The sequence below is a fragment of the Triturus cristatus genome, chromosome 7 (genome assembly GCF_964204655.1).
Source record: "Triturus cristatus chromosome 7, aTriCri1.1, whole genome shotgun sequence".
Classification (NCBI taxonomy): Eukaryota; Metazoa; Chordata; class Amphibia; order Caudata; family Salamandridae; genus Triturus; species Triturus cristatus.
Window position 1 is genome coordinate 1,170,242,824 of NC_140590.1, and position 23,668 is coordinate 1,170,266,491.

The following is a 23,668-nucleotide window of genomic DNA, read 5'->3' on the forward strand; positions in this document are numbered from 1 at the left end:
TCTCAATTGTTTAAAAGATTTCATCTCTTCTTTATTCAGCTCAATTGGATCTCTCACATCACTCTTTGTCAGATGTACCAATGGTTTTGCATTCAATGAAAAATCACTAATCCACTGGCGACAGTACCCCACCATTCCAAGAAACCTTCTGACTTCTCTCTGTGTCATTGGGGCTCTCATTCCTTTAACCCCTTCGGTGCTCATGACGGAACGGTTCCGTCATGAGCCACGGTTGAGCTGTGCTCATGACGGAACCGTTCCGTCATGACCACGCCCGCGCAAGATTCCGTCAGCACAGCGGCGGAATCTGCGCAGCATGGAAGGGGTTAATGATTTTAATCCTATCCAATGTTACTTTCCTCAGGCCTTTTTCAATCTTATGACCTAAGTATTGTACTTCTTACTGACAAAACTGTAATTTTGATGGTGATACTTTAAGTCCTCCATCTGCCAAATGATTTAACAGTGCAATTGTGTCAACAACACAAGCTTCTCGCGTCTTTGATGCAACTAACAGGTCATCAATATATTGGATTAGCACTGAACTTTCTGGGCTTTTTAAATCTTCCAATGATTTCTTTAATATCTGATTAAATATTGAAGGACTTTCTGTATACTCTTGAGGGATACGGCACCATGCCAGAATACGTTCGCCGATCCGGAACGCAAATATTGGTTGGCTATCAGGGTGCAATGGAATAGAAAAGAAAGCATGACACATATCAATGAATGTGTACCATTCTGCATCATAGGGAATCTGATATAGGATTACTGATGGGTTTGGCACAATGGGACAGCAAGGAACAACAATTTTATTCACCTTTCTCAAACCCTGCACTATTCTAAATGTCCCATTTGGCTTCTTCAAACCCATGATCGGTGAATTACACGGGCTGCTCATTATCTCTTTTGAATTCCTGGTTCAATAATTCTGTCTATTACAGGCGTTACTCCTGCAACTATTTCTTGTTTCAATTTATACCGAGGAATGTTCAGGTAATTTACTCCTTCTTTTACATTTATTTTCACAGGATCTACCCTTTTCATTAATCCGACATCTTCTCCTGTGAAATCCCACACTTCTGTTTTCACTGTTTCTTTCAATACTTTAGGTATTCCTTCTGGATCAAATATAACAAATGCATCTGTAATTTCTGGTTCTAGGTTAGCCATTGTCATTCTATAAAGAACATCATCATCTGGTGTTTCAAAAGCTATACCATCAGGTGTACAAAAGATGGTGCAGTTCATTTTACAAAGTAGGTCCCTTCCTAATAGATTTACAGGACTAGTGTCACATACTATGAAACAATGCATTTCAGCAAATTTCCCTATTCTAACCTTGACGGGATCGGTAAGATGGGCTTTTATCTGTTTATTAGAAATTCCAACCACTTGGATTGTCTCACCCGAGAGAGGAAGATTTTTCCCTTCAGCTGATCTAACAGTTGAACGAGTAGCACCAGTGTCCACTAGGAAAGTAACATTTACTTCATTCACCTTTCCATCCACAAAGGGTCCAGTCTGGTCTACTTCTAGAGTTGCGCCAAGTACGCATCCCTCTTCCTCTCCTAGGCACCGTCAATAGCTCTCCTCTGACTCACTTTCATCGCGTTTCAGCCAATACTGCGAAATGGCACCAGCGCGCGGTAGCTTTGTTACCTGTTCTTTGTTGTAGAATCCCGTCTCATTACTGTATCTTTGAGGATTTAGGTTCTGTAGAAAAGGTGGCTTTGGCTCCTGACACTGTTGGGTAACAACCTGCTGCTGTCGCGGCGGTATACAACTCACCTCACTCTGCACCTGTGGATTTAATGATGAATTATCACCATTAGCTTTCGGTGACAATTTACACTCTGACTTCCAGTGTCCTAACTTTCCGCAATTATGACATGGCCACTTCTTTTTAGCTTCATCTATGCTAATCTGCCCTTTTCCCTTTCCAGTATTAGGTTTTGGTCTTACTTGCCCTATTCCATTAGCTTGTTCGATTAACTGGGCTTCTTGTCGATCCGCTACTTTAACCTTTGCCCACATTGCCTTTTCCTTCAACTTGCGTTGTTTAGCTTCAATTTCATCACTAAAATATTTTGCATGACGCAACACTTCGTCTATCTTTTTTATTATGCCAGTCTACTGTATGTTGTTTAATCATTTCACTAACTTCAGGCCTAAACCATAAACGAATCTGTAAACAAAATGACTTGAATCCTTTTCACTTAGCTTTTAAGCAATACAGTGGAGATGAGAAACTAAGAGTAACCTCTCGTAATGCACTGATTCTTTAGCCTCCTGGTGAATTCTGTAAATTTTTACCCAATCAGTTTCTTTCGGAGGTACTTTATTTTTCAAAAACGTAATTACCTGATCATATTTTTTCATTACTTCTGGATCTGAGGCTCCTGTCTTAGGATCCCTAGGGTATTCTTGTGTTGGCCAATCAATAGTGATCTTACATTCTGTCCATAAATCTGCAGGTACAATTATGTCGAAGACCATTCAGATCTATCCATAATACTTTTGAAAGTTTTACAAACCTATCTACCTGTCTATACCATTCAACTGGTTTCTCTCTCAACCTTGGAAAATCATTTGTAAATGACAAAATATCCTGGCTAGTCCATGGAACATGTACATATCCTCCTCCAGGAATTTCTCTCATGGGACATTCTGTTACCACTGGCTCTTTCTCTCTCATTGGGAAAGCTAGAGAGGCTTTGTCTGTAGTTCTGTCTCTTTCTAAACCATCTACTTTTCCATCGATCCACATCACCCCATTTTCTCAATAATGCAATTAACTCTTTAATTTGGGTCAACCTCCCTGCAGTATTCAAATTTTCCATGTCCTTTTCAGTAAAATCTACTCTGTATGGCTTCTGTAACATCTATTCCCATTTCACTCGCTGTCTCTTCTAACTTTTCATTCAAAGTCCTTGCTCTCCAAGTAATGCTTTTACATAAAAACATTAATTCCTCATCTTGATATGCTTTTAATTTTTCAGTGGGAATGGTTCCTACAATTAATTCTTCTAGAGTTACTTTTAATTTCGCACATCTAAAGGTTGTGGTTCTGTGTCCTTTTTTTGCAAACTTCTTAACCAGTCACTTAATTCTTCAGATGTTGGTTCTATAGGGGTTCTCGTTAATCTCATTTTATCTACCATTTTCTCTGGGGTTTCTGTGGCTTATTCTGTTGCCATAGGCGTTTTATTTGCTGTACTCAGGTTTACAGTCAGATTTTTAGGTGTACTTAATCCTGATATTCCTGCAGTAATCTTCCATTCATTTTCTCCTGTACTACTCCTTTCTTTCTCCTTTTGCATACCACCATTATATGGGACTGTCGAACAATGCTCATTATCCTTTTGTTTATCAAAAACTGTTATCACTGGTCCTATAGTTACAGGCACAGTCACTGCTTCCATATTCTTTGTTAATTCTCTAATCTTTTCAGTTAATTCCTGTGTTCTAGCTAATTCTACTGACTTTTCATTATCAGATCTTATCGTTTGTGACATTTCTGAATCATTAAATGGATTATTTTTCCCAAATTCTGCATTTGTTCAAAACTCATTTGTAACAGTTTCGTTTGACGGTGCACTTGGCGTCACCATCACAGAATCCTGTTGATATGGAGGTGGTTTTTTTAAAAAAATGTCCTCTAGCAATTCATCCTCAGATTTACTCACTCCATATCTATAACCTTCTGACTCTGTATTATTTCTTTTTTCCGTACATTTTCTACCACCTGTATCTCCAGTACTTCTCAGAGGAAACATGTCTTCAGACATGCTCGCATTTCACCATCTTCTCATTCTGTCATTATGACTTTCTTGACCATAATGCCTACCAAATACATAATTATACCTTCTACCACTCCGATGCCTTTCTCTTTCATACAGCTCTTCTCCCCATTCAGTCAAAGCCTCAAATTGGGTAGGTCTGGGTTTCGGTTCTAATCTCATCATTCGGGCTCTTAAATTTTGTTGTACGGCTAGGCTAAATGAACCATTTTCCAGAAACGCTAGTACTCGATCATCTTTGTTATACTTTACCCAATTTTCCAACCAATTGCATGTATGATAACCATATTTCGCCACCATAAAGGATGCAGGTGTTTTCGGCGGAGGAAGTATCTGTCCTTCCCTAGTTACAATAGGCTTATCTTTCTTAAATAGGTCTAAGATTTTTCCATACCATTACTTTTTCTCCTTTTCAGGTGAATCATAATACATCTTGTTTTATTTTTCAACTCTTAATCAATGAAGCTCCGCGGTTCACCTCTTCACGGCTTCTCAGTTTTTCCGACCAATCCTAGCGCGTCTCAGACTAACGCACCAATCAGTGAAAGCTTTGTCTTTCCGCAGCTGACCAATCCCAGCGCGGTTTTTCTGTCGTCAGCCTTTCCCACTACTCCTGCTCTTACTGACCCCTCCTTTACAAAATTTATCGGCAAACTTTCTTTAAGTTTTCTTGTCTAAAACATCTGTTAGAAACGACATAAACACATCCCCATTGCCTGTTTCACTAGACCAAAGAAATAGCTTTGCTCATTTACACAAGAATTCTGTGTTTCCAGTAGGCAGCGCTTACCTCTACCCTACCACATAATTTTCAGTTTCGCCGATTAAGTAGCACATTCCTCTACCTTACCCTTCTATCAAGCAAAAGGCAAACCTGTCTCTCTGGGGATAAACACATGTGGAGACAACAATGCTCCTGAGAATTGAGGCCAGAGTTTCACAAGAAAACTCATTGCTATTTCACTCACACACATTCATACAGAGATTTCCCTAACATAACACAATTCCGTGTTATCACAATGCTTGAAACCAGACAATGTTCAATTCCATGTGACTTTTCTTGTCACATAAATCCACTCCCCGGAAGCTTCAAATGTTCCGACTACACTTAACGTAAACAATACTCAACATATAGTGTTAATCATAAATCAATAATCACCAATACAATAGTAACCATCCCCTCTGCTACCACGAAATACAGATCCAACGCGGAGGACAAAATTTACATAATCTCCTTATGTCACAGATTCTTGTTCACAACAGTTCATTCATACGTTCATTCATTGGTGGGGCCCATAACACTAACACGCTTTCATCCACACAACTCACTTGAATCTGTACACAGGAGAAAGGCTGCTGGACCAAGTGGGTACCTTATTACCTATCAGGACACATTTTCTAATAAATATATATATATATATATATATATATATATATATATATATATATATATATATATATATACACACACAGTCTTCAGAATCCTGACTTTATCATCAAGGCTCTCCACTGTTTGGTCGATGGACCAACTAGTTGGACTGTTTGATGGTGAATTAGAACCAGCCAAAACACAATTTAAAGTCTAGAAAACATTTGATATCTTCAGTGATTAATTTAAAAACCTCAATCATTTCTTGTTATTTCAATTTTGTTTATCTAAATCTTTTAGCAATTCTTTTATTCTTACATCTATATACTGCAAGTCATAATTTTGAATTCAGATTTATTAAAGAGTAATTAAACATTTAGAAATCACATTAAAGCATGAATTTTTTAGGAAACTTTCAGTAAATCATTTACCAAAGAAATAGATGATTAATAGCTTCAGGTCGACCACACAAGAATAACCCAAAGACAAACGTAGCCACAACTCCAAACTGCAGCTCTCGAACTCCTTCCGAACCTACTAACTCCAACCCACTGCAACTTGGACTTCTGGAAAAACCTCAACACTGAACTGAGCTTTGAACTCCAAACGTAACCTAGAAACCTCTGCTAAAGACTGGTGAGGGTTTTTAATAAACTCTTGTCTCTTACTTAATACAAAATATGGCAACTTTAGGGGCAGACCAATGTTCTGATTGGACAGTTTCGGGGTTATCAATAGTTCATTTCACTCTTCCAGAGCAAACTGGTTCTGCATAGTGACTTTGCACAAAGTTCACAAGTTGTCACTTTCCCTCCAGTTCTCATACATGGAACAGTAGATGTAACTTTTCAAGGTAAAAGGGTCTTATTGACGGGTTCATTCTTTTGTCTCTTCTTTGGTTCACATTTTGTCATCTTCTGGCTTGCGGTCAAATCCCCAACACATCGACCTTGGCAAGTAACACGATGTCAGGAGTTCATGTCGCCTTGTGATCTCCAAAGCTATCTAGGCATGCGCAGAAATCATCGCGCGCACAGGGTGGCATCAGCTTCAGAGAACGCCATCTTGAGTACTGCGGCCTAGTTGGCCCGAACATTAACTAAAGGAAAATAGACATAGCAGCAAATAATATGTAGAAATGAAGGTTCTAATGTTTAAACCCACACTAATCCCAATGTATATTAGTATTTTCCTGGCTGCAGCAAACATTTAAAGCGATAATACTTACCATACGATAACTTTAAGCCATAATGCAATCGCAAAGCAATATAAATCATGCAGTTTTTCTATTTCACCGCAATCTAAGGTTAGTTTGCGTACCACTGTTAATTATTTAATTTTGCCATGCAATTTAGTCCCTTGTGTATCTGTTTATCAAGGTGCAAACATTTATTAGTACCACTTCCACTACAAACATGTTATGTAAATTAATTTTAGAATGATTATGTAATTGATTTCATGCAAATTAGAGGAGGTATACAACATTTTGTTTTACCTGCTCCGTCAGCATCCAACTCATCCTAATATTTGACATGCCTGTACCTCAAATCTCCTAATCAATGTTTCTCTGCCATTCCTGCATAGATGAATACAAACATCCTTTAGCCTAATGCGTCCAAAAGTGAAGTTCTATTTTTGGGTCCCGAATCTTTATGGGCACCTTAGTTATTCCAACTTGCTTTGGTGAAGTTCCAACAGCTGTTGACACCATACAAAGCTTGGCCTTCTTTTTCGAAAACGCTTTCAAAACAGATTAATGCGTTTGTCACTTATTGCCATCAGTTCATTCCTCTTCACCTTAGAGCTCTGGTGGTGAAAGCATCTTTTAAGTCTAGGTTTGAATATGTCAGCACTTGCTACTTGTCTGCTTTCTTCATGAGCTTTCTTGATTCAGAACACAGTAGTCTGCATAATTCATAACATCAGGAATTTTGACAGGTTATTGGAAGCACGCCGGAGATTACACTGGCTTCCTGCCAGTCAGTGAATACCCCTTTAAAGTTATTTGGTTTGCTCATAAAGCCTTTTATTGAGCAGGTTCCTTCTTTCTCTGAAGAGAACAGGTCGGATGTGGTCTGAAATTATCTCTGTGGTATGCCACGCTCTCGTATTTCCCTTTCCTCTAACCTCTTGAGCCCAGTGTGCATATGTGTTGGAAACCTTCCTATTCTGTTAATTCTTTCTCTGAACCTCATGTGCATTTAACTTCTTAGTACTATATCATCTCTGGGTGTACGCGGCACGCTAAGTTACAATGCAATGAAAGTGTTTAGTGGTATTTCCTAAAGATCCTTATATATAACTGTGTATGATGTCTAAATTGCTACATGTACCCACAGAGAGTTCTGCATAATTTGCCTTTAATTTTCTGGTGTTTTTCATGTCTGAGACGGCCAGGAGCAGCAGGGCTGGTCGATGGACAGAGTGGATTGCTTAAAAAGCATGGTTTCTGTTTGGGGATACAGTTCAAGGGCCGGGAACAGACCTAGACTGCCCCAGAAGCTAAAAAAAAATAGCATTTGAAAAGCTTTCTACTTTCTAAAATTTTAATTACTGTTCAGTGCCAGTATTTATACGGAGCCTTCACTTTATGGACAAGAAGTCAGGAGGTTATCAACACTATTGTTATTTTGTCATTCATTACCGGTGAATCATAACCTATCACGGTAAAAATCTTTGTTACATTAATGCAGTTCAAAAACGTGTTGCCAAACAATCTTTCGGACCATGTTCAATTGGGTTACAGGGTGCTTTATCCTCTTACACAGTGGATTACTTTCAGGGTGTGGGCAGAGTAAATATGCCTGCCTGTGCCATTCCTATGCAACTGGACGTTCTTTCACTTGCACACATTTTGCCTCTCTATGAAGGCGGTTAAACTTTCCTGTGATGCTCTGCCATAATCCAGTCTTATGGTCTGCCAAAACAGCAGCTTTGACAGATGTCATAGGAACAAAACTGGCAGGTTTACGTTACAAGCCTGTTGGAAGGTGTGGAATACACTCAGATAGGCATGAGGGGGGGATTTAATGGTACTGTAGGGCCCCTGGGATCGAGCTGCAAGTCCCATGACACCTTGCTGCATGCCTCAAGGGACAGAGGCGCTGATAAACCTGCAGGATCGATGGAACGGTTTAAGAGACTCTGCGTTTGGCCATGGGATGGAGTTGCATAACACTTGAAGTTATGATATGGAGTAACAGGGTTGGTGGGATAACACTGAGAGCAGGAGGTACCTTGTGATGTTGTCATAGGGCCATTGGGTTGCTGCTTTGGTGCCAGGGTTCTGTATGGATTGTACCATACTGCTGCAGCCTCTTGCCTTGTTGGGCTAGGCTGTCCATTACCATATTGTTGGTCTGGTAACACAGTTTCTTAGGACACAAGCCAGTGACTTACCCTATGTCTCTGGCTTCAAAATCGTGGCACACAACTCTCCAAATGTGGTCACGTGGAACTCGGGTCCAGCCAATCCGTGGCTCAGTTGATATTCATATCTCTAAAAGTGAGTTTTTGAACAGACTTTGTGCACCACAAGATGCATAGGACTCAAAAGGTTTGGGGCCTAGTACCTATGAAATTATTTACTGACAGTGGCTAACTAACAAGAAATAAATATTTGGATGGACCTTGACTTAATGACTGGGCCATGGCATCAAATTCATCCCATACACCCCCCCCCCCCCCCCACCTACACCATGTCTCTACTTCTTGTCCCTTGATTATAGCACTCACCAAAGAACCTCGTAAATCTCTATCTCGGGCTAAACTCAGTTTAGTCTTAAATGATTTCAGCTTAGTATATTTCCTCAAGTTTTGAGGTTTCAGCTTGTTTACTCCTGGAAAGGTATAAAGAGCTTTCAGATTTGGAGACTAACAGTTTTATATTACACTCTGCTCTCTTTTTCAGAGTAACTTTAGCCCATTGCAGCAGCAGGAGATTGCAGCATGAACTCGGAACACTGGATTTGAGGGTCCTGCTTGCAGTTAAAGAACACATACATCCTAAGGGTGAGCAGATGGACGCAGCGGACACTATGATGGTAGGCCGAGTTTCAAATAAGAGCCCTCCACTTTAAACTTGAGCAAGGTACTTGGGTTGAGTAGACAGACTCAAGAATGAAATAGTAACTAATGAGGTAAAGGAACACCACTGGCACGACTAAAGACACGAGAAAAGCAACAAGGACACGAGAAACATGACTGGTTATGACTAAAGACACAAACGCCACGGATTACAAATAGGGAATTTGAGAAGAATCTGCAAATGGGATTTAGAACAACCAAAGAAATACCACTGTGAGTGCAGAGACACACTTAAGAAAGCTAGTGATTCGTGAAAGTGCCACCAGGAAGGGCCTCTGACTGGGGAGGCTAAACATCAAAAGAAAATCTAACCGAGAGAGAAGCATAATGACGCGAGACGTGGGGCTCGATGACGAGCTCCCTGACTGGGTTGGAGCCAAAGAATTTTACCAGAAGTATGACCCCAAGGATATTATTGGCAGGTACGGTGGACAGTCTCCCACTCTCTCAAATTATTCCCTTCCCTTCTCCTTTCTTTATTATGTTCCTCTCGTGATCTTTCGTAGATCATTTTACTGTCCCTCTTTTCCTTCTCTTTTTTTTGTATCATCTGCAATGCTTGTCTTTTTCTTTTCTTCCTCTGGTTTTTTTTTTTTTTTTTTTTTTTTTTTTTAATCCCTCTCTGTCTCACTTTTTAGGTCTGGTTTCCTACTTTAGTATTTCCTCTTTTTCTGTTACATTTCTTCGGCCTTACTATTTTTGCCCCTTTTCCTTTTTTTTCTTTCTATTTTTCCTTCTCCCTTCTACTTAGTTGTCTTTTCTTCCTTTCGGTGGCCCTTTCCTAACATTTCTCTTCCTCTTTCCCCCTCAGTCTTCCCTTTGGCTTTCCCTTCTATTCCTTTTTTCTTTTCTTTTCTTTTCTTCTCTTTCTTTCACTTACTTTTTCTGTTGTAAATTGTTCCTTGTACTCCTTTCCTTGTTCATCTGTTATCTGCCTCTTTCCATTTCCTCTCTCTCATTTTGTCTTTTCTTCTCATGCCTTAACACTTAATACCATTATGCCTTCTCTTTCAGTACGTCTCTGTAAGAACTTCACCTAGTGTTGCTTTCATGGTGTCCAATCACAGGTCTCTAACACTCTTTCCCCAGGGGTGTCAGCAGTACTGTCCGTCGGTGCATCCACAAACAGACAGGCAAGGAGTATGCAGTGAAGATTATTGAGATCACGCCAGAGCGCATGACCTCTCAGCAGTTGGAGGAGGTCCGGCAGTCCACGGTTAAGGAAATCGACATCCTCCGCAAGGTGGCTGGACATCCATATATCAGTAAGAGCACCCCTATAGGCAGCGTCTACTCTCCTGAGCTTTAACTCTTTCACTTCCTTTTTCCTATTTTTCAGCATTTTATTTTTTGCTCTTTGCCTTATCTCTTTTGATCTTTGTCCCTGTCTTTTTGCTTTTTTTCTTTCACATCCTAATCCTTTTCTTTTATAATTTTCAAAGATTGGCAAGGAAATATCCATTGCATGTTTGTCCCTCCAATCCATGGCTTTCTTTTGACCTAGACCTATACATACCACAAGGCACAAACCAAGTGGGGTCTAACTGTTAGTTAAGATCATTGGCATTTAAAAAAACAGAAAAACAATCACAACAGATAAGTTGTTGATGACCTATTTAAAATGAGTGTGAAAAAAATCCCCCATCCCACTTGTCTCCTCAGATACTTAGTGTATTTCCTGAAGCTGTTCCTGTTATTTGCACAAACTATGCTGGTTCAGTAGTAAATGGGAACATTGGTAAAAACATGTTCACTGCCCCGTATGAGCCTGTAAAGAAAACACACTGGGCAATTGTTTTAGAAAATGCATGAGCAGTAGGTTGGTTTTAATTTTTCAGTAAACTGTTTAGCAAAGTTCAGGCGCACAGCTTGTTTAGTTCACTTATTCTTGCCCATGCACAGACAGGCAAACAGCTGGCAGATTGGCACCCCAATTTGGCTTACAGCCACTCCCAAAATGTTCACTAGTGTGAAGAGCACAATTTAGTAGTTGGTTTTCTAATTGTTGTACTGCATGTTCCTAAAAACTATAATTCTGGTCATCAGCTGAGTCAAATTAGCTTGGATCATTTTGAGCTTCCACGCAAGCATAAATGACTGTGTCTGTAACTGCCCTCTTGTGTTTGTTTTTGCTGGTTGAACGTTTATTGTCTTATGTATTACTGATACTGTGTCCCTGTACTGTACTAATTGGCAAAGTAAAAGACAATATAAACCAAGGAGAGAGCGAGGAAATTGCGGAGAACGTCCCTATCCCCAGTTCAGGTATAAGCAAAAACAATGTGGACGAACCCACTGAGAAGAAAGTTATCAAGACTAAATGTTGTGATAAACCGTGCCAAGGAACCATTAGGCTTTCTTAATAGACCCCTCACACACCAACCTGGTTGGTGTCATGCTTCATCACTGGGGTCCCAACCGGGCGGCCGAGTGCCCCCCGGTTGTGCTACAACACCTGATTACAGCGGAGCTGGTGTGGTGTACGTGTGTGAAGTGGTGTAGTGCAAGTTAAAAATATATCTGGGAATCCTTGCCAAATGTGTTTTATTAGTGGCGGCCCAGGATACAGTTAAAATCAAAAAGCGCAACTAATAGAGTGAATTCCTCTAGTTGTCAGAAAATGGTCTACGTGTTTCAGCCCAAGAAGAAAGATGAGTGGGCTTTCGTCAGGACCGGGTGAAGAGTGCGTGAGTGGCAAAAATCGCGCCACATAAAAAGTAACTATCCAACACACACGCTAAGGTGTGTTGTGGTGATTGGTTGTGTCGGTATACTTACGGACCCACTTTGAAAACACAAAATTAAGGTGTAAGGCAGAAATTCAGGGCCCGGGAGGGGTTCCATCTGTAGTCACATTTTCGTCAAGACGGAAAACCCGCTGAGACCTAATTCGATCTCCCGTGGTCCGAGACCGAATTAGGTCTCAGCGGGTTTTCCGTAGTCTGACTGTACATACTTACTCTACATTATAATAATTGGCTGATAAGCATATGAGACCACTTACATATTCTATTACAGTGATTATATATATATATATATATATATAACGCTTTCTTTTAATGACCACTGCACCCCCTGTCTCCCCTCTAGCTGCGGCTCCTGGCAACACCATTAGGCATGGAGTTGCAACATTTGCCGATCCATTCATTTTCTGTACTATGAGAAAAAACTGTATAGCCAATCCCAACAAACAAACACTGGTGCTGTATGATGTTATATGCTTTTAATTCATGATGTTATATACGTTGAATTCATGCTTTGATACTTTACACTCTGAACTCTGCATCTTTCACTCTGCTAACTGCAAACTCTTAACTACGCTCATCGTACGTGTTTACCCTTCCGTTTGTTCCCATCTCCTTCCCACCCATCAACCTCGATACGAACCCTGGACTGTTCATCCATTATCGTGCCTGCACTATTCACTACAACATGCCTTAAAAGCGCATGCTTAGTAGGAGACCGCACTTCCGGTTTCCAGTCATCGGTCGTCAAAGGGTGCAGCGCACTCGCTGCTCCAACTTCGTGCTCCACAGGTGAGGAGACATTTGTGGAGGTGCCTTTCGGCTTAGCACTAGCACGGCAGCCAGATATTATTCTTATGATCTTCCTAATATTCACCAGATACCCTACGGCTCCCACAGCTCTGCCAGTCACAAGCTCTGGAAGCCTCCCACTCAACAGGCGGACACGCTGGCACACCCCCAGAGGTAACTCCCACAACCCATGCTACTTCACCCGGGAGCGGTGGTGATTGTACCATTTATTAAAAATTCCTCTAACGCATGATAGACTTACGAGCAGGAACGGTTACGCCTGGGCTTGCACATCTACCTTGTGTGCTCCCTGCACCGATTAATTAAATGTTCCCACTCTTCCTAGCGCGTTATTCTTATTTCCTCTCTTACAGTGCAGCCGTAAACACGGCTCCATCATTGTAGTACATAAGTCTGGACCAGATTTTTGACTTGGAAATCCCCTTCACCCATACTGGCCGGGACGGAAGTACAACTGGCGGAGAGGTGAGACACCTCTCTCTTTCTTCCTCATCTACCTTATATTCCCTTTCCTCTTACCGTAATGGTATCATGGACCAACTACTAAAACCCCACCATTCCTTCCATGTCTCCCATAGACTGGCAACGCCTTTTCAACAGCCTTTCAGGTAGGCTTGCACATGAGTGTGCCTTGTTTATCTCATCACAGGGCAGATATTCTCTTGTTCAGGGAACCTGTCCACACCATGTCTTGTGTTTCCCCCCCCCCCCCCCCCCCCCCGGAGTTATCCCCAGCATCTCTCACTCCGAATATTCTTCTCCTCCTTTCTCCCCTGTCCCATTCCTTTCATGAAGTTCTCTTTCCCTCCTTCTCACATTGTCGCTAGTCACCCTCCACCTCTTTCTCTCTTTCGTACTACTTTTCTTTCTTCCTATATTGTTTTCAACGAGGGCCACACTCACGGTTGTACATTACAGGCACCAATAATAAATGTGTAACACTGTCACAATACAACGAGCTCTTGGCACTACGCACCATTTCCACCATTGCTCCAGCGCAACCATATGTAGATCAAATGGATCTTGTAAAACACGGACTTTGTCACGGAGGGTGCTTTTTTCACCTTGTCACCGGTTGCCATTGACAGCACACCAATGACCTTGTGGGTTCAAAGTGTCTGATTCTGCTTTCTTGTACATCATTACAGCCCTGAAGAAGTCATGGGGTATTTCCCAGACGAAACACGTGTTGGCTGGGCAATCTGACGCAATAAAAGAACACACAATACTCCAGAGTGTTCTTCTACATGTATAATTTATGGTATAACGTATTCTGAACCTTGACACAGACAAATTGCCCCATATACATCATTGATGTGTGCACAGGCCCGTTTTTGCTTTGTTGACCTTGTGTTAGATTCTAGGGGTTTAGGGACACCCCTCCCCCCCCCAACCTATAGCACCATCGCACAACTAGTGTAGTCATATACTTGCATACACCCGGTTCGGGCGCCACCACCTACCGCACACTTCAAAACCCTACTCCTTGTACAGCCTTTATAAGTGGCCTTAAGTTTCAGTTTCAGATCAAAAAACTCTGAACTCTAGAACCAGCGGATGAGGTTTCTGTTTAAAACTAGTAACAGCCTGTGTACTAAAAAAAAATAAAAAAAAATACACCCAAACAGGTGTCCACACCAGCGAACTCAAATGTGTAGATTTCGGTTCCCAGTTCAAGGGGATTAGGGCTGTAATTATTAGTTCAACCAGCGATGTAAGTAGAGAGGGATTGTCAATGGTGTCAAAATCTACAGAAGGTTAGAACAACAGTGGAGTAGAAAATGGTTGTGATGGGGATGCTTGCCGCATTAATGAGAATAGTTTCTGTTGAATATAATGCATTGAGAAACATTTAGGATGTAGTGTCTCAGCCTATTCAATCCCCGGTGTTTCAGTGTTTTAATAATGGCAGGCTAGGATAGGTCCTAGAGATAAAAGAATGAGTGGTCAAGATGGCAAGGACTCGTGAAGTGAGGGCCAGATGATTGATGGTGGGGGGCACCTTTGCACAATGTGTGATCGCAGCTTTGAGTATGGGATTGCCTTCTGAAGAGCTTTTGGATAGGAAAGATGTGATGTGGGCAGATCAAGTGTTGGGTGTGAATGTTGCTAGAGAATTGTGAAGGCAGCTGAGAGGAGTGGAAGGTGTACATTTCTGAAAGTTAAGAGCAGTGGTAAGAGGCCAGAACTTATGCAGCAAGGCTTGATTGAGCAGTGGTTGTGTGGAGAAAAGAGGAAAGGGATTTTGTTGTCCTGGCTAGGCAAAAGGCATGCGAGCAGTAATGAGCGCTAAGAAGAACGATACTAGGAAGCTAGTCTGCTTTAGCAGTGTCAAATACAGTGGTGCAGATGCTGGAGGCGTGTTAATACTAATTGAGGTGTTCTGCATTCCGTGAGTGGAGTAAATGTGATATATATATCTCTTGTAGCCAGTTGGGGTTGGGTGGCATGAAATATTGCCAATGAATGTTGTCAAAGGTGGGCTGTAGAGTGCTATTGTATAGGTTGTAGGAGGTGGAGCTGATCCTGGGACAGGGTGCTGTGGGCCTGGTATTGTGGAATTTAATTTGAATCTTTCTTGGGATGAATGGAGTTACCGGAGGGGGAAGTGATGGTGGGGCAGAGTGGGATAGTTTGTTGGTTATAAGAAAAAGATGTGTGTTGCTATGTAATCTAGTAGGGAAAATGAATCTTGTTTAGTGAGTGGTCAGAAAGGAGCTGTGCGAAAATCATTTTTTGACAGCTTTAAAGTTTGAATTTATGGCTTCCTCCATTTGTGATAAATTATGGCATATAACGTTCAAGAAGAGTCTGTGGATTTAGTATGTAAAATTACTTTGTAATTATTTTTGAATGTGAAATATGGAATAGTTCTGGCCCAGAAATTGAGTTTGCTTTTCTCGAATACTAATATTAATTGTTTTAGCACATTCAGTGCACCCCCCCCTTTAACTAGCAAACCAGAGAACGCTTTGTACAGGATTTGAATGTTAATACTATTTGATTCAAATCCCTGCATGGATTATGACAACGGCCATATTTTGAAAGGAGGCTGTGTTTGCTATGTCCCCCTCTCATTACATTGATTTATTACACAGAGTTTAAGTAAAAAAAAAAAAAAATGCAGTTGTAGAAAATAAAGCATGGTAAGAATAAGAGCTTCCATAAATGTTATTCTTTCCACTGTCTGACACTTTAAACCCCAAATTTGAGATTAAGACAGTAAATCTACGCAAACGTGTGAACCCATTTTTAGGTCGAGCCTAGTGCAGCGCCCATGCGCTGCTCTAGAAAAACGACCTCTTGGAATCACTGTGGACTTTTCACACGTCTTTCTAAAAAGGCAGCACGCAATTGGGCAAAGGCGGGGTGCATGTCCCACCTTTCCCAGGAAATGTATCTGTCCATGGCCTATGGCTTGCGGTTACGAGCAGGTGCGCCATCTGTTCGGGGTCATGTCACCATCTGTTTTTAATTGGCACGTTTGCCCCGCTGCCCTGCTCACTCGCCCCCGCTTCTCTCTCGTGGCATTCTTTTTAAGCAACCCTCCCTTCACATGCCACATGCACACGCACAGCCTGCCAACGCTCTGTTTGCAATGAGAAACTTGTGCATTCGCGGTCATGCCAGGCCCATTGCTGTTGACTTGTAGAAGGAGGAAGGCAGCAGAATCGTGTTTTGACAGTGGCGGCCGAGGCAGAGGTAGATAGGCCTCTGCTTACACACACACACCTCCTGATTTTCTCTACACTTGCACACTGGGATAACTCACTTTCGCCTCTTATCAATTCGGCACCTGATTTTCTCTACTGTGCTCGTTTTCTGATTTGGTACTGGCATTATATAATGCAATCTTAACTTAAAGGCAAGCCCCCTATTAATCTTATGTTTGACCTCACAACCGCAGGTTCGAACCCCTGCGCGTCTGCTCAGCCTTTCATCCTACTAGAGGCCGACGGACTAATTAACATTCATTTGGTTGGCAATAAACATCTGTTACTTGGCACCAAGATGCAGCATACTTCAGCCCCGCCTTCACTTGCACACTGGGATAACTCACTTGTCTCCTTTCAATTCGGCTCCTGATTTTCTATACTGTGCTCGCTTTCTGATTTGGTACTGGCATTATATAATAGGAGCCAGCAGCTGTGGTGCACAGGCTGCCATCTGTTTTGGGTCAGGTTTCATTTCCAGACCTTGCCGCTTTCCTTAGAAGGCGCTTCCCCTCCACAAGAATGCACTTTAATTTTCTCTAAAACACAAAGGAACCGAAACAAAATCAATTACGGTGACATCTTACTTTTCAGCGGAATCGTCCGCACCATCTAATGAGCGGGGCTTGGCCAACAAGCCTACCCTGGAAGGCAACAAGCAGCGGCTACAGTAGTTAAAGCTCCTTAAAGACCATTCATGTCTTGGGGAGGAAGGGAACGATCCTCGTGGGATTTAAGTAAATAGCTACATTGTGCTGCTTAACCGTTTGTTGACCGGATAATCATGCTTCTGGTTAAACAAAACAGAAGAACGTAAGCAATCGGCATTTTACCCTAACTGTTGTGGAGAAAAAACAAACCTCTACAGCAGATAGGCACAGTGTAACTCTACAGAGTGCATCTTTTCGCTTCCCCACCTCAGAAATCTGCAAGCACTTCTCCTTTCATTCCTTTTTATTTTATGCATTATGTAGCGTGAATGAAAGTATCAAAGCACTTCACATAAGTACTAGTTCCATTACAGAAATCTGCCTGGTGGGTGGATATGTGCTGCATGGCTAAACACTTATAAGGTCCCAAAGATGAGACCTATTGGCAATGCCAATGCTTGTTTTTAATCTTGTGAAATGACAGTACAGGCTTAAGTTCTTACAGAGCAGGAACACAAAGACTTGTAAAGATTTAGCTAATTTGCTCCATGTATAGCAACACTATGTTTTTGGTTGTGGGCTTTCATCCAACTACTAATTGGTGCGTTCTGGGATTGGGAGTCTTCATTTGCTTATGCTAATCAACGAATTTGACAACAATGACTTGTAAAGAGAAAGTACCATTTCGGATACACCGTGTTTGGTGGAGATGAAGCAATCCGGCAAACCTACACGTGTATTGCAGAAATAACGATACTGATTTGTAATGCTGGATCATTATCTCTGAAACCAGTGATTAAAATTGGTAGCATGCAGAGAGCACTGCAATTTTAACAAGTACTCCTTTTAAGGAGGCTAATGACTGGGCCTGTGAGGTGTTGCATCGCACTGTAAAATCGATTTCTCAGTGGATAGGCCAATAATTAATTAGGCATTGACTCCAGTCTTCCCTCTAAAACCTTTGCTGACCATTTCAAATTGGAGGTAAAGGCTAAATAAAAATAAAACCGGCACCTGTAGATCTGTCTATCCCTCTATCTACACATTCTTTCTCCATCCATCTGTGTCTGCTTATTTGATCTCTGCTTGTATATATGCTATGTGGAACTGCATGCGTGCCTGTATGGTGTTGGTTTGTGGACATTTTTACTAACCATACCCAGATTTACAAGTAATATATAGTATATAAATGTTTGTACTGGCAGAGCACTCCCTACCAGTTGTTCCATGAAGCCTATCCTCAGCAGTGCTGTTAATTCAGTCTGCGAAAAGTGTAACTGCAACAAATGATGGACAGAATGCTGAATAATTCAAACATTCTCCCCCAGTCAAGAGATCTGGGTTAAATCCATTGTTCTTTTGCCCACTATGCCACCTCAGTTTGGACCCAGCCATATGCAAGTCAGTCTTGACCCTGTGCCCCATGGGAACAGTCCAGACCGAACTGCCAAGCCATGTCCTACCTGGACTGGAAGCAAGGATCCTGGGACTGGTTTTGGGCTATGTCACCCTTCATCAGCCAGGCTAGCTTGAAGTCAGTGGCTAACAGTGGATATGCTGTAGTTGTCGGTTTATATACGGGTCTAGAGCAGCAGGCAACCAACAAAATTCCATTACCTTTTCAATGTATCCTATATCCAGGCAGCCAGTATCAGGAAAAAGGTCATTCAGAGTTTGTGTATTGTTTTCTAGACGACCTCTTTCTAACAGCGCAAAGCAGAGGATGCAGGGTGAAAGTGCACCCATTCGCCATTAGAATATGTAGCGCATTCTTGCCTTTAGAGTAGACAATTGCTTTGTGTAGGTGTTGCTCTGGACAGATCACAGGTTGACCTGCTGGAACTTGCACACAGGCACAGCACCAAGCATCTTTGACCATGTACTATTAAGATCCCTCCTTCAGTTCAGATGAAGATTCTGAAGGTTACAGGGACTTCAATTATGTTTAAATCTTTTGTATTGGACTACAACCTTCCTACTGAACATGAGGGTAAAGTCTCTTATTGCTAGGAACTAAGCCTAAGGTAAATCTTACATATTAATCTTCGTCTACTTCTCAGTGACATTTGGGGCATTTTACCCCACAAATCTACATGATTTCATCTCTGAGGCTCGTGGAACTGGTTAAAGTGTTTCAGTTGTGCATTTATTTAGCTAGTAAATCTTGGATCCCACCTCTACTATTGCAAGAATCTTTTATTGTATGCCTCCAGGTTGACCTCATCACTAATGCTTTTCAGCATGTGAGCCACCTTGTACAAACCTACTGTGTTTACAGGCTTGGCTTTCACATGTATGCCAGCAATATCAAGACACGCCTCCAAATACAATCGTTTTTCCCCTTTCTTCTATGAGTATTTGTAGACCACAAACATAGCAAGAAAAAGATGGAACGTAATCATGCGCATCATCCCTGAGGTTCTGGAATGGAAGTGCAGCCGGAGGCTCTGCCTCACAATCTGAAATTGGGTTCAAGAGCCCCTAAACACTTGCTGTTGAAACTGTCTTGCTCTTTATGGTCTTGAATTAATGTTAATCCAGATTTGTTTTTCGACGGTCTTTAAGACCTTCCTATCTGGCCAAGTTATTGGAGGCATACAAGGTGACTAGACTCCCAGGGTAGTTCTTTTATAACAAGCAGACTCCAAATCTGCCTGGTTAGAAACAAACTTTGTGCAGCAAGATCTTTTAACATATTGTACTGCTTCAAAATGATGGGAATATTTGAGGGAATATTTGTGGAAACCCAATCTTGAAGTTCCAGTTATGTCTGAAAATACAACTAGTCAAGTCAAAGTTAACTTTATTCGGCTGAAGACCGTAAAAGCACACATAACTTAATAAAACATTAGTTAAAAATGTCATCTTATACAAAAGTCATACACAGTATCCATTTTTCTTGTAGCAATTCTATCATCCAATTTTGATAACAAATCGAAAGCAGGGGCGCTGAAACTTAGCCTAAATTTTAGGGAATAACCATTAAGATTCATACATCTTCCTAATATGGGACACTGATGATATAAAATTTAAAACAGCAAAATAATTTGTGAACATAAAGACTGAACATTTTTTAGACCATCTTGTACTGTCTCATATTGGCCTTGCGCAGCAACGGCATCAAAAAACGTTGTCTTGGCTCCTGATACCAAGGGCAAAACAGAAATAGTTGACTGGTGCTTTGGGTCAAGGTATTCTCACACACAGAAAGATGCGTCCTGATACCATGCCCTCGGAAAAGCAAATTTAAAGTGCAGAGTCCAAACCAGATCAGCCAGTGGTGGTGTGTAGAAGATGCAATCCACCTCAGGTAAGGCTCTAAACTACTGTTTAAGACTTGGGCATAATTAGCAATTGATTGCTCTGACTGGGCAGCGTCTAGGCGTTTATTCATGCAGTGCTCCAAAAACAGTTTTTCAACGCGTGATTTATATGGTTGGAGTCCATTGTATCTGGGAATTTATAAAAATCAAGAAGACCCAGGCTGTCAAAGGTGACCTTCAAATACCTTAGCCATTGTATTTGGTCCACTCCATCTAATAACAAACAATCAAAAATACAAGTTCATGAACAATCCTGCCTCTGGAGATTACCATATTTTTCCCCATAATAATAAAGGAGCTAATCCAATCTGATCTTCCAGATATGGCATCCCAAGCTCCTCGTGACATATTAAGGTAGCTGTACCCCCTGGGACTGAAAGTAATCTATGTAAAAAATAGATTTTCTGCATGTTATTGATATCTGCCTTATTGTACCCCCTGAGGCCAGTGCCATATACCCCGCTCAAATACACTTGCTCCTGTAAAGATTCAGCATTTCTAAAATTGGTTTGTTTTGGAGCTTGCGGGCAAATATAAAGATGGCCTCAATATTAAAAGTCTGACATCTAAGTGTTAAAAGTGGGGTCCAACTTAATGACTGATTAAACAAAATCTCCAAATAATTAAAATTGTTCACATTCAATAGAATAGAATCCCCCAAATTAAAGGTCTTTGACTTGGCAGTAGGATGGGCTCGTCATTATGTAGGACTTCAGAGCTGCTTCATCTGCATATAAATAAAATGAGAACTGATTTTTTGCCTATACGAGGTACATTTTTATCATTTTCTACAAGATAATTACTAATGCCATTAATATAAAGCAAAAGAGAAGGAACCAGGATGCACCCCTACCTAACGCCCCTAGTTGACCTTATGTGGAGAGTGCATTTACCTTGAGGACTATAACGGACCCTAACAATAATGTCCTAGTTCAGACGCATAAGTGTCGATAAGTTGTGCTCCACTCCCATTTTGCCCATTAAATCCCACAACTTGGTGCATTTCACAAGATCGAAGGTTCTGAATAAATCTATAAAAGCAAGATGCAAAGAACCTTTCTTAGCCTTCATGTACTTCCTCCAGATTAGGTAGAGATTTAGGGATTGCTGGTTTGTCCCGACACCATGTCTAAAACCAAATTGGTCTTCTGACGGGATGTTATTTGTAACAGCCCAGTCTTTGAGGCGGGACATTAAAATTCGATCTAGAATCTTGGAGCTTGAGTCGATCAGAGAAATTAGCCGGTAGCAGGTGGTCTAAGTACGGTCCCATTTTAAAAAAAATAAGAACTATGAGAGCAGACTTCCAGGACTCTAGAACGGACCTGTGCACTAAAGATATAAGCACATTTGCAAGTAGAGGGGCCCATAAATAGGGGTTTAATTAAAAAAAAAAAAAAAAAAAGTCCGATGGCACCCCATCTGGTCCTGGAGCCTTACCTGCTATACACCTATTCATAGCATTAATAACCTCTTTAACTTTAATTGGAGGTTGATTACATGAGAGAAGTGATTTACAGCCACAGCTATTCACTGTCTGCTTTCTGACATCATTTATGTTACAGTGGACCCTTAGCTCTTTGAGGTGGTCTTAAGCCAGTCCAAGCACAGGAAAGACAGTAGTCTGAGATAGCATAGTATTAGTAACATTGATTGCAAATTAAATTCTCGTGGGTGTTGCTACATAGGGGTCCTCTTAATTCCCCACAGTAGTAGCTCGTGTTTTGTTGTGAAAGAAGGCAAACATTACCTTAGGCTAAAAATGTTGATGCACATTAAATACTTTAATGTTGACCTTCGTTCATCTCAAAAGCTCTTTATTTTTCAACATATCTTGATGGATATGTATTTAGTGTTCTAACTCCTGTCCTAGTATATTTTGTGGTAAGAGTGAAGTCAATATTTCTCTATCACCACGAGGCTTTGCAGCGATTAATTCTGATTTTACATTCATTTTTTTGGGGGTGGGGGGGGGGGGGGGGGTTTGGTTGGATACCAGACAGTCCTTCAGTGATTTGAACTTGATACTTGCAGGTAACATATGGATCTCTACAGTGAGCAAATTAACCTGCTGAGCTATTGCCCCTGGGTTGTAACTAGGCACCTTCATGTCACACCTTGTTCTTCAGCAGAGAGGCAACTCACTGAGCGGTCTGATGGGCTAAAATAAAGTAGCCAGAAAGTGACTGGGGTAATGGATGTGGCCATCCATGCTCATAATTATCGTTTTGAAAGTAGAAGTAGATTTTTTGAGAATTGAGAGAGGAGGCACGTATCCCTTTTTTCTTTGTTTTTGTATTAATAAGGAAGCTGAGCCTGCACTTTGTTTTTCCTAACCGTGCAAGCTTTGGGCACGGTACATTCTTAAGTATATATTTTCAGTTCTTACACTGCTTCCTACCATGGCCTACAATTGCTAATACAAAAGGAGTGTCCACTTGGGTGTTAATGAGTAGAAAGTGGCGAAGGAACGTTTGTATCTTATCTAGTGACCTCTTTATACAGCAAATAGCAGGGTCCTCTCCTCAGTTACGGACCCGGGATCAAGAGGAGAGGACTAAGCCATGGTGGAAGATCTTCAGATCGGCATTAGTAAAAATGCCACTAGATAGCGTTATTTAAAGTGCGGATGTACAGTCCAAAGGCTTGGATTAAATCCGGAAGGAAAGCATGTGTTCTCTTTGTACCCTAAGTGCTCTAGAACTAGTGGTCGAAGGGGTGGGATCTGAAGGGAGAGATGGGCCCATACTCTTTTGATTTTGGAAAAACAGTTCCCCTACTTTTTGTGAAAGACCATTGTCCCGGGACGGTTAAATCCGAGAGTTGAAATGATTCAACTGAAGTGTAAGGCAGGGTGTCTGCTGTGCTGTGAAACCAAGGGAGGGACAGACAGCTGAATAAGCTTTATTCCCAGAGAGCCTGCTGTAAAAGAAACGTAAATGTGCACAACTGGTCAATCTACAAATGTAAAGGGTGCTTGGAAGCCAGTATTGACTTTATTTTGTTATTTTAAACATTTTTATTAGCGTTTTTTATTAATTGGTACATATTCCTATATACTGAGAAATATTCATACAGCGACTCAACCAGAGTTGGATCTTAAATGTTACCCCTGAAAGTACTCCATTTTCCCCAAACCTGTGTCAATTTCTTTGGGCACCCTCTAT

The 23,668-nt window shown here is 41.3% G+C and overlaps 1 protein-coding gene across 1 annotated transcript in view; it reads left to right on the forward strand.

The window, feature by feature from the left end:
* PHKG2 (phosphorylase kinase catalytic subunit gamma 2) overlaps positions 1-23,668 on the forward strand; it is a 92,090-nt gene that overhangs the window by 21,693 nt on the left and 46,729 nt on the right. Inside the window, exons 2-3 of the mRNA XM_085618454.1 lie at positions 9,083-9,680; positions 10,348-10,523. Of these exons, the coding sequence (XP_085474580.1) occupies positions 9,586-9,680; positions 10,348-10,523 (271 nt within the window). The 5' untranslated portion in view covers positions 9,083-9,585. The remainder of the gene's footprint in view (positions 1-9,082; positions 9,681-10,347; positions 10,524-23,668) is intronic.